This window comes from Ursus americanus, chromosome 10, assembly GCF_024610735.1.
Source record: "Ursus americanus isolate L20-20 chromosome 10, mUrsAme1.1.p, whole genome shotgun sequence".
Classification (NCBI taxonomy): domain Eukaryota; kingdom Metazoa; phylum Chordata; class Mammalia; order Carnivora; family Ursidae; genus Ursus; species Ursus americanus.
In genome coordinates, this window is record NC_142136.1 from 72,713,310 (window position 1) to 72,725,805 (window position 12,496).

The 12,496-nt window shown below is 45.2% G+C and overlaps 1 protein-coding gene across 1 annotated transcript in view; it reads right to left on the reverse strand.

The window, feature by feature from the left end:
* ATP8A2 (ATPase phospholipid transporting 8A2) overlaps positions 1-12,496 on the reverse strand; it is a 564,765-nt gene that overhangs the window by 42,011 nt on the left and 510,258 nt on the right. The window contains exons 34-35 of the mRNA XM_045797080.2: positions 9,278-9,366; positions 3,078-3,182 (exon numbers count right to left, since the gene is read on the reverse strand). Coding sequence (XP_045653036.1) covers positions 3,078-3,182; positions 9,278-9,366 — 194 coding nt within the window. The remainder of the gene's footprint in view (positions 1-3,077; positions 3,183-9,277; positions 9,367-12,496) is intronic.

The window sequence follows — 12,496 nt, forward strand, 5'->3', positions numbered from 1 at the left end:
GTCTGTGAATCCGTTAGCTCTATTCTGAGGCCCTGAGATAAACAGCCCCCTCACACAGGCCGAGTGGCCGCCTGCCTCTCTCTCAGCATCGCTCTGTGGCTACTCTCCATGGAGCCGACACAACAGGCACGGGCAGGTCTGCACAGATAAGGCCAGTTCAGCCTCCCTTCCTCACCACCGACTCACTGGGCTTTTGCATTTCCAGTCAACAAATATTTACAGAGCTTTTACTATGTGCCAGCCTAGCAGCTAAAGAGGGTGCACAAGCACCTTGAAATGTTAGATGGGGGTGGGGAATAAGGAACAAGGAGGTGTGAGAAGAGAAAGTACTCAGGCTCTCTCGATGAGGGTGTCTCTAAAGCTTTCCAAGGAAGAACCGAGCTCAAGAGACCTCCGCCCCCGCCCCCACCCCCGCAGCATCCCGGGCTTACCCTCCCCCACCCCTCACCAGCACCAGAGGCCCACAGGAATCCAGGCAGGTGTGAAAGAAGCAAACAAAGGTGATAAACGAACAGTTGTGAGGCCAAGCAGGACAAAATCAGAGCAGCCGGTCACCACTAGCTAGTTTGCAAAGGGACCACCCAGAAAATCTGGGAGCAATTAGGAGGGAGAAAAAAACAAATGGTGGTGGTGGTGGCTGGGCATTCTTGGATGTTAGGAGGAGGGGATCACATGAGTAAGGCAGGACACTGGGACTAGAGGAGATGAGTCATGGGGTGGAGGGTTGGGGGGCACACTCCCATTCATGCACTGTCACCGCAACTACGAAGTTGCAATATTTACAAAGTGATCAGAAAACAGATTTTAAAATGCAGACAGTAGGAAACCACATGTAAACTCTAATTATCTTCTGATACTCATTGGAACATTGAAAAGTGAATTCTGAACAGGATAGGGGAGTCTTAAAAAATTCCATTCTTTTTATCCACAGTAAGGAGGGCTCCTACCCCCTCCAGCCAAACTGAAGACTAGCAGCTGACATTGTGCCTTCCGGCCACGGGTCAGACAATATGCCATGCTGTTCATGTTGTTTCATGAGCCCCCGCCCCCCTTCCCCCACATATTAGTCCTCTGTTGTGGACGGAGAGACCATCTCGCCGTATGAACTAGCTTGTCCAAGGTCACGTGGCTGAGCAGTAGCTGAGCCAGAATTCAAACACAGGCTGCGGATCCCTGTGGGTTGCACCACGGCCCTCAGTCCCACTACTGCCTCCGCACAGGCTGCTCCCTCTGCTGGAAACACGCTCATCATGTCCGTCCACTCACCTCCTCCAAGCCCTGTTTTCCATCCTGCTCCCCCGTGAAGCCCTCCTTCTCTCAAGCCAGCTGGCCTCCCGGATTGCTGCCTCCTCTGAATGCCTCCACGCTACCCATCCCAGGTCCAGCCCTGTTTTAACCTCCCTGGCCAGGACCAGTCCCTGGTCAGATGGAACATGGTAAAGCGCGTTCTTATGCCATGTGAGCCAAGGTTTTCTTGTCCAACGTTGGAGAAGAGTTTCAGAATTTGGCTTTGAAGTTCTCATTTTACTTAGACATTACCCATGATCTCTCAGCAGTTACTCTGTGTATGTGAGCGCTCTTGAGATCTAAGAGGCCCTGGGAGCTGTTTCCAAAGATGCTAAAACTGAGCGTGCTTATTAAGCGTAGCACTTACTAAGACTGATCTGCGTTTCGTAGAGTTTTAAGCCTTTGTTAATTTCAATTTGCGGAGGCTTCTCCCTATTTTTAAAGCCCACCAACACTTTTTTTTTTTTCAGGTCTCAAGAATTTTTGCTAAGTCCTTGAAAATCTAGTAGGTTCTAAGCACTGTGCCTGAAGCATCTGACGGACAGAGCAGACCTTAGCCATGTGCTTGCCCTGGTAACGGTTATCTACAGATCTGTTTCAAGCCTTGCCGCTGTCCCCACACACTCGTGGCGTTCAGCTTACTGAAGACAGTGATTTTTGTCCTGTTGACAGATTATTTTTTAGAGTGACGAGCACAGCTGCCAAGTAATGGATGCTAATGGACTCACTTGTTAAAAAATGTCATGAACAAACACAAAAACTACAACTTCAACTACGTACTCTACCACCCCTTTCCAAAAACATCTGCAGTTATTGAAAGTTATATTCCTAATACTTGTCAAAATTTGGACTCTCTTTCCTTAAAAAAAATGCTTTGTCTTCATTGCTTTGAAAGATGGTATGAATAAATGGAATACAAACGAGACACATAGTAGGAGCCTCTAGAAGTATTCAACTCATAGATTTCGGTTTCCCCAGCACTTAGCTACAGATTTCCTGCGAAGCATTTATAGGAGAGCTGTACTTATAATTTTCCAGACATGCTATGTGTCTAAGACAGCAACACGAACTTGCTCTTGGGTCCAGGTAGACCTTCTCTGCTGGTAGATGGGCTTTAACTAAATGCAATCTGTTAACACTGTAACAAAGGCGTTTCACACGCCTCACTGCTGGGGGCGGGGAAGAGGTGGCTGAGGTTCTCCCACATGAAAGGAGAGGGAACGACAGCATTTGTCTCTGAACCAGCCCGTACGGCACGCGATAGTTTTCTCAACACCCGTAGAAAATCATAATGCATTAAAAGGAAAACAAAAAGGCCCAGGTATACTTGCATGAACTGTGACCAGTTTTACGATTTACATGAATAACAGGCGTTACTTGGTACGCAAACCTTCATGGTAGATACTCATCCTTTAGTTGCTAATAATTGGCCCTGATATCAAAAGGCCTAGTTTTTAAACACTCTTTCGTAATATAACTAAACCAGAACTTTTCCACCTCAGGATAGTATTGCTACTATTCTGTTTACTACATGTGGGTTGTTTTACCCAGACCCAATAAAAACCCCAGCTTTACCCGGGGACAGGCCGGATTTCATATGGCCACTGAGAAAAATGTCATTTAAATCTCCCAATGACAGTATTCTTAGAGAATAACCAAAAATGCTTTAAACTGAGTAGTTTGTGCTCACATGGAAACCCGAGACGAGAAAAAGAAAGCTGGGAAGGAAGGGTAGGGAGAAGGGCTGGGAGGACCGGTGCTCCCCACACACTCGGCCGGTGACGACCCACCTCTTTCCATTACTGTCCCGAAGCATCGCCTTCCCCATCACTCTGGCCTTCGTCTCCAGCTCCTGAACCTCCTCCAGCAGCGTTTTCTTGCAGGTGTGCTGGGCCCTGTGTCACGAGAAAAAGACAAAAAGCACATGACACGTGAACCTTACACAGATGTAAAGACTGGCTGCTCCCTTTGGGACCATATCTGGATGCCCCTCGAGGCTGAGGCTGCAGCTTCGGACATCCCGGCACACTCACAGTCCCTGTGTATGGCCAGGGTTCCACCGCCATAACCTGGGAAGCATCCCAAGTCTTGCAGAACACACTTGGACCATGAACCTCCGAAGTTGCCCCACATCCCTCAGAGTACATTGCTTATTGCCGACCCCTGCCATTGAGACCACAGACTGGGGTTCACGGATAGTCATGGGTCTATCTCTAAAGCTTTTCAGGGCCTAAGAACCCAGAAGATGCTTTAAATCCTTCACTAGTGGATGTATGCCGGTCCCTCGGCCCTGGCCCCTACTGTGACCCCAGAGCCCTGGGTGAGCAGTGTGTTCTCTTTTTAGCGTGGAAAGAGCCACTGTCACAGCAGGAATGGGACTGATAATGCTGGAGGTCATGTTCTTCAAGCCGAACCCTGTACCTGAAATTGAGGGTCAACACAAATATCCAGGCACAGCTCTTCTTGCAGAGATTTACCCTTAGGGCCCATATTTGTGGGCCCCCACGGAGTAAAACAACTGATTTAATAACAAAAACAGGCCAGCCTCTCCACCGCAGCTGACCCCTCAGCCTGGTCCTGTCCCTCCCCTTGAACTGTAGGAAGAGCTGCCCGCACCCTTTTTCTGGTTAAACGAAGAATACCTTACAACGTTCGAATAAGTGGCTGATCTAGGGCCTTCCTAGAATTAAGACTACACACAAAGCTACTTATTGGAAAGGATACAGTTGAAGAAAGGCAGTTAGCTAGACAAGGGTATGAAGCAGGAAAAGAAAAACTCAAGAAGAAGAAGGCTCCGCGCTTAGCAAAACAGGGCAGTGTTCCTTATGATGAAAAGCTTTTCATTGGTTTCAGTGTAAACAGATGTGGAGATCCTGTTAAGGACCAGGGCTCAAGACAGAATAGGAGCAAACACGGAGCATCTCTGCAAGGGAGTGAGCACGGCGTAGCGGGACCATCCGGGAGACGTGAGCTGTTTGAGGGGAATCACGTACCCCCGCCCACCCTCCACCTTCAAGGGAAGAAAGTCTGTTAAGATAATGCGAAGTCATCCCCTAACACTCCAAGTTAATCTGTAATGGAGTATCAGCGCTAAGACACTGTGTATGTGCCTGCCATTCCTTCCCCCAAAGTAAACACCAGAACTTGGCCGCACAGGTCTTAACACATAATACCTTAATTACATCAAGCCGAGTCCGAGGACTCAGTAGTGATAACATACCACAGTTCAAAGCAGAGGCTGTGGAATTTTAATTTAAACAAGAAATGAGAAAACATTTAACGTTTTGCTGGAGACAGTCAAAAAGAAGGTTAAAATTTACACTGTTCCGTATTATCGAATATGCTGGGCCCTCACCTTTCACTTTCATGTCATGGGCTCACGGCGCTAGAATGGTAACAAGGCAACCGAGTGGCCCACCGCAGTCCAGCAGGATTCACCCTGGATATACAGGCCCCAGGAGAACACGTGTGCCCCTCCCGAGGATGAGTGTGTGCTCTGTTTCAGACCCTCCTCCCTCCACCTCTGTCCTCCCCTCCTTCCTTTCTCTTCCTCCCCGCACAGAGCAGGCAGGGCTCTCCAACCTCTGGAACAGCCCTGGGAGTTCTCTTGTGGGCTGGGTGACAAGGGCATCAACAAGAAGTAGGCCAGGAACAGGAAGGCTGGGCCAGTGGGCGCAGGGCACTGGAAATCTACACCTTAGGCCAAGGGAGACAGAATCTGGCCCACTGCATTGAAGCTGCCGGTTTGGGCTCCTTCATAAAATCACCTCAGAAGGAAATGATCTGAGGATGCTGATGCCACCAGGCACTGTGTGTGTTCTCGGTGGACCAAACTCATCTTTGTCCAAGGGTTACTCAGCAATTTTTTAGTATTTTTAGTATTTAGACTAGCTCCCATGACCACTCTATGAGAACGCTGGGGGGCAACACTGGGGATGATTCTGTGAGTCTTTCTGCGTGTGGCTCTGGGGTAGAAGCAATGTTAGCAATGTGACACTGCTTTCTCAACAGCCTTTACCTAATAAAGCCTTAAGTAGATAAATGATACCGCCCCCCACCCCCACCCAACAAAGTCCACCTGTGAAAAGACAGTTTTGAAGCATTAGCCACCGGCATGCAATTTAGGTCTCACCAGGAGCTGGGGTTTGGCTTGCTCTCAGTCACAGCTGTGACAATGTGAGCCCCATTACCCAGGAGCGGCTTATCCCCGGTGCTCCGGGGCTGCTCCATCTAACCCCGCCTCAAGAGACCAGATGACCGCAGAAGGGGCAGGTGGGGGTGCTTAGCCACGGTCGGGGTGAGGGTCATCTGTGAGCCCAGGTATAGCTGTGCACAACTCCAGGTTATGAGGGACTTTTAAAATAAATAAATTGGCTTAGGATCTTGAAATTTTCATCTTTTTTTTTTTTCCTGGAAACTGTTTTCCTTGGCTCTTTTTTTTGCATGATAAAGTAGTAAGTCAGAGGAAATGTTCAACTCTAAATGTGGATGAAAATGTAAATACAATGTGCTTCATATGAACTTCATTTAGGTAGAAAGTTGTTTTTTTTTTTAAATCAAGACTCATTTGTATACAGAAATTTCCTTTTACCTTTTATTTCCATTTCAGTGTCTATCTGGGATTATAATAAGGAAATGAAGTCGTTCCGGAATTGCTGAACGTATTGTGTGCTGGCTGGTAAAGTATAAGAGATACAGTTAGATAAAAGGAGGCTGGTTCCTGTGTTCGGTGGCCTTGAGCTTTACGTTATTTTTATAAAGCAACTTACGGATTTCTCCTAAATGAGAATAAGTACATGGCAGCTCACCTAAGAATGCTGTCATGGGTAAACATTTTGGAAGTGTGTAAGCTAAAGGATATTAAAGTAGTTTTGGGCAATTTAAACTTCATGCTCCTAATAAAAATACTCATTAGCCAGGTATCACATATAATCAATCAATTATTTTAGTAAAAGATGTGTTAGTTCGGTCCCTCGTGAGAATTATGATTAACAGGATAACAGAGTAGGTACTTTATGGCGTCCAAATCTGACTTAAGATAGCCTAGTCATGGATCTTCAAGCAGAAAACTCACAGACTTCGTGGAAAAAATGACTAAATTACCTCATGCTGAGTTTCTTTTTTTCTTTTTCTGATTCTGAACAGTCTAGGTCCTAAAATGGGAGAGAGGGACTGGGCAAAGTAAGGGGGGAAATGCAGAAAGAGAGAGCAGCTCACTTTGCTAAGCACTGCTAGAAAGACCCATGAAAAGGTGGGCCTGCATTCTGCTGGTATTTAAAAGCTCTTCCAAAATAGAGTTAACCATGAAAATGCAAAGCAAAACAAAAGGTCTGCAAGATTGGTCCAAAGCCAGACGAGAGATAGTGACCGCACTGCAGACATGGCCGCACATCGCTGTCACGGCACAAGCTCTTCGCGGGCCCTGGGCTTCCGGTTCACTTCATTCAAAAGTCTCCTGGGAAGTCCAAGGACAGCCATACTAGCACACCATGTTTCAATAAAGAGTTGACAACTGGAACCAAACGAAGGGTGGCTGTGGGCAATCAGGGTTCATGTTTTTGTTCAGTGTGTAGGAAGGGAAAACAGAACACATTCCAGGAAGCAGAAGCTCAGAAAGAGAAATCACAATCCCGCACGGTGGCCTCACCAGAGGTGAGCAACTCATAGTTGGCTTCCACTTCCTGGAGAAACCTCTGATTTTACTGGACCCAGAAACATCTATTTTAGGTTGGGAGTATAATATAAGATAAAACCTGGGCCCCACGATCTCAGGGAAAATTCCCAAATAAGCTTCCCAGATGTTTGTCTTTGAGGAGAGAGGTGACTGTAGTTGGGACATTAAATGTGTATTACAAATTGAGCATGAACTCTGGGTAAATACTGCCTGGGAGAGCCAATATATACCATCCTCCCTGGCTTCCCCAAATTAAACAAGACAAAAGTACATTTCTGTAAGTGCCTCTGGAATTCAGCAGGAGCCTTTCCAGCTCAGCCCAAAGCTGAGGTGCCGTCTGCTCTTGGGAAGGACTGTTTTCTGGGCCTGTCCCGGGCGGGAGGCAGCAGGTAGCAGGAACAGTGTCTGGGGTCTGCCTCTGCTGGCCCCCGACCAGCACCTCCTTCGTAGTGCATGGTCCCTTCTCCTACCTGGCTGGCAAGCTTCTCGGAAACAAGTGACTTTTACTCTTTCCATATGGTGGAGGTGGAGGCAGTGTCCTTTGATTTATCCTTGCTAAAATGTAAATGGTGCTAATTTTATAGTGCCAGGGAAAACCAAAAACAAGTCCTGTTTGAAGGAATAATTTGCCTCATTGGTGACTGGTAACTTTTACATGGAATGGACTGGAAAAGATCCAGAAGACTGATGAGGAGGTAGAGACATCGTAATCTGCAACCACTTTTTGAAATGGTAGAAGGATACTTCTGCTAAAGTCTCACTTGGCAAATACACAGACTCGGTAAACATTTTTTTTTTTCCATGACGTTAATCAAGATAGTTGAATTAAAATAGGCTGAGATTAATTTATAATCACATTCCTATTCTCAATCACTATAAATTGTAAAGTGATCTGATGTTGCCAGTATCATGTTGTATTTACCTAAAACTAACCTGTCATGTAAAATTGAAGAAATTCAGCAAGGTAATAGAGCATGCCACAACGGGGCTATGTGCTATAAGAACAAATAATAGAACTAGCATTTTGCTTCAGCGCATTTATTAGATTAAGAAAACATCTTCCCTGGTTATAATAATTTCATTTCCAAGGATTCCAATTCAGCTATTTATAGAATACAGTTTTAGCAGATAAAAGGGAAGTAGTGGTTAATCAAGCCATTTAATAAATTAGCACTTAATTTTTACTAATAGTTGCAAAACTTAGTGAAGAGGGAAAAAAAAAAACAACACCCAAAATATGTGCTATACAATTCTCTCTCTTCCTGTCTCTCTCTGCATTAGGCATCACTGGTTGTCAAGGTAATGCCAAAATGAAGACTTTTTCAAAAGACATTCTTAACTGTCAGGCAAGAACAATTCTCATTGAGTGTGGGAGGAAGGGGGAGATAAAAATGAAATCTGATGTCTTTTCCTGGAAGGTTTGGATTAAAGTCTCAATTCTCTACCTCAGGGCCCCAAAATAATTATGCTTTGCCCAAAGTAAAACCAATCCAGGAGTCTCAATTTTCAGGGAAGTTGGCAACTATTTGTAGGAGGAATCAGCCTACCCCAAACAAAAATCAATATTATCTCTTTTGGAGTCTTCCATCTCTTTCTCAGGGATGAAATTAAAATTAACATTATTTTGGAACTGAGTTGTTTTGCTTACCTTGTGCACAAGATATTTCGGAAACAATATATTTTGAAACACATAAGCAAAAATTGAGCATGAATTATTTCCCACTTAACCTACATTATAATTTCATCTTTGTAACTAATCTTCTCATAGATCTGCACACTGACACGCTAAATAAATTATGTTTGAAGGATTCCTACTGTGAATTATTGGAAAAATGAAGAATACTTCATTCCAAGTTATTTCCTAATTTGAAATGACTTACATCTACACAATTTTTGTTTAAGTCTGGGATTTAAAGCCAGGGTATATTTGTGACCGCTTAGCCATTGATTTTTAGATAAAAGGAGAAACGAATTTTGAGTTACGCTTCCTAAACCCGATGGAATGACTCTGTACTTAGAAACCCTCCTTTAAAATCATGTACACGCACCACACCTGTTGACCTTCACACAGCCTGTCTCGGGACTCCTTTTTTTTTATATTCTCCTATCAAGGTGAAGCACAGGTGAAAAGAAAAAAAGAAAACCACAAGCAACCAAAACCCCCAACACCCTTTACATCGGCTGGTGGCAGGTAGCAGGAGACCTGTTCCTTTCAGAAGTCCCACAGCATGAAATACCCTGTGGCCAGGGTTCATGACAGGTGACTGCAAGGACAGATGAGCAAGACTTAGGGTGACTACGTCACTTTTCACTTACGCTCTCCATGCTACGTCTTCCATCAAACATGCTGTGGGCACCAGAAATAATCCCAACCAGAAGTGTGCGGAGCTCAGGACCATTGTTGCCTGCGAGAAATAGAAGTGACACGTGTGTTAATACTTGTTCTTTCAAAAGCAGATGTAATTTAATCAATGTGAAACATTCCACGACACAAAAACGACAGACAGCATTAAATTCAATCACAGTGAAAACATACACCTGGGAAGGATCAAGAGGACCTGACGTGGTGAGTGCCTCTCTGCTGATCTCCATCAGCCTTGCCTCCTTTTATTTTAACAAGTGTTGTTGTCTCCCTCTGTCTATAAAGTGCTTTTAAGCCCCCTTCTGGTCAGAAAATTGACCCTAAAACCCTACTTTACAGAAAGCTGGAGGCAGACTCCTATCAAATGAATTTTTCTCTGCTAGGCTCCTCATATCCACCCCACCCCCCGTGCCCACCATCGATGAGTTCGTGTTCCTTCACTGCTCCTTCATTCATGGAACCAGTACCTGGTGCAAGGCAGGGAGATTCTCAACACCCAGCAGAGGAGAAGGGATGGTTATAGTCTTTGCCTTCAAGAAAACTAAAATTGTAAGTACACACACACACCATTGTGCAGTATAATCTACAGATTTTCCTTGACTTACGACAGGGGTCACATCCTAATAAACACAACATAAGTTGAAAATATCCTAAGTCAAAAATGCATTTAATACACCTAACCTACTGAACATCATAGAAAATTGGGCAAAACCATCTATTATGAAAGAGGGTTCCACAGTAGTGATGTGGAAGACTGCATGGAAGTTTCTCAAAAAATTAAAAATAGAAATAACCATGTAATCCAGTAATTTCACTACTGGATATTTACCCAAAGAAAACAAAACACTAATTTGAAAGGTATATGCACCCTATGTTTATTGCAGCATTATTATAATAGTCAAGAAATGGAAACAACCTAAGTGTCCATCCATAGACGAATGGATATGAAGATATCGTGTGTATGTACACACACAATCACTCACACACAATGAAATATTACTCAGTCATAAAAAAGAACTAGATCTTGCCATTTCTGACAACATGGTTGGACCTAGAAGGTGTGCTATGTGAAATAAGCCAGACAGAGAAAAACAAATGCCATAAGTGAAATCTAACATTTGGAATCTAAAAAAAGAAACGAACAAACAAAAAAAGTAAAAAAAGACCCATAAGTACAGAGAACAAATTGGTGGTTGCCGGTGGGGGGGGGATGGGCAAAATGGGTGAAAGGGAGTGGGAGATACAGGCTTTCAGTGATGGAACGACTAAGTCATGGGGATGAAATGTACAGCATAGGGAATGTACTCAATACTGTCGTAACAGTGTTGTACAGCGACACATGGTAGCTACACTATGAATAGACTTGTCAAATCACTATGTCGCACATCTGCAAATAACATAAGGTGGGAAGGTGGGTCACCCACACTCCAATCAAAAAAGAAACAAAAAACAACATTGAAAATACAATAAAGTGTCCGGTAGCTCATGTAATGTATCGAATACTGTACTAAAAGTGACACACGCATGGCTGTCTGGGTGTTGGTTATTTACTCTCATGGTGATGTGTCTGGCTAGGAGTGGCCAGCGCCCAGCATCATGACAGAGGACCGTGCCATATAGTGCTAGCCTGGGAAGAGATACAAATCCAAAATTCCAAGTTTGGTTTCTACCAAATGCGTGTCACTCTCACGCCATCATAAAGTTGAAAAATAGTTCAGTTGAAAGTCCATCTGAAGTCAGGGACCATCTGTACACTAGACAGGGTGGAATTTAAAGTGTATCATGATCACATTCTATGGGGTTTCAGAAGGCTAGAAGGCTGGTAAGACTTCTTAAAGAAGATAGAATGTGAGATGTGTGCAGAAAGATAAACAGGATTTCCAGAGCTAAAGAGGGGCAGAGGGAGAGCAATTCCAAGGGGAAGCCTGGATGACAGGGACTGGCAGTGAGGAGCGCAGGCTTTGATGAGATTTACTTGTTCCTGGCATGCTGGGTCACAGTTTTGGGCAGAGGGTTTCAAGGACTAGAGTTGCGGGGCCAACTTAAATGTCGGGTGTGGAGTCAAAAAGAGAACTTAGGGCAAAAGCAGAGGGAGGGACAAGTTTCCTCTGAATAAAAGTGGGGACTGGACAGCCCAGAGTTGTTGGAGTTAGGTTTCCAGTGAGCACGGCCAGGAACTTGGAGCTGGCTGGCCACTGGCAAGCTGGCCTGGAAGGGTGGGCTACTTAGAAAGGAGATCAAAGTGACAGAACCCTTTACATTGATTGGTTGGCTTCTCTGGAGGCCTCACCATGTGGTTCCACTGGAATAGATAGGCTTTACCACAACTCATCACAAAGTGGCACGAGGCTTTCCAAGGGCAGGTGCGCAGTGGGGCTGAGCACATGTGAGGTGGGGGACACTTGCAGGGACTTGGTAGGGCTGAGAATCAAGGGGGGCTCAGAAGAGCTCTCTTCCAGTGCGAGAGGGTGGGGTTCACCATGACCCCAGTGTGGCAGGCAAGCTTCAACTCAGTCTCTGGTTTCTACCTTCTGTTCTGGGGGGCTGGCCACACCCACGAAGCCCTTGTTGCTCCATCTGACTGCACCTGAGCAGGGCTTCTGTTTCTGTGCCTGTCCTCCCATCTCCTCCATCTGTCTGCACCCCGAATCCCTGGCAGCCCTGGCAAAGCCCACGCCTGACCCCACCTGTTTTGCCTCTGAACTCTGACACTTGGTACTTGGAACTTGACGACAATGAATCTGAGAAGGGAGGTCTGGGGTGGAGCCGAAGGACTTGCTTTCCTTTTCTAAACAAGAGTGCCAGCTTTCTGAAAGAACAGTTTTAAACCTCAAAACTATGAGAGTACACGGTGACCCATCAGTTGTATCTCTCCAAGTTCATCCTAAGGAAATAAGAAAACATGAGAAGCAGCAAGTACAAGAATATCCACGTAGTGCTGCTACCAAAGAAAGAAAGAAAGAAGTGTCCAAGAACAAGACTTGACTCTAGGGGGTACCTACACCCAATGGGCTTCTGTGTAGCAATGAAAGTGATCGAGAATTGTATTCATTGACATAGTGAAATGTCCTGTTATACTGCTAAGGAAAGCTCCAGGTCCTGACACCTCTTACAACAGACCTACCATGGCAATGGGTGGGGCGGGAGGGAGAAATGGCGTAATTAGGCCAAAT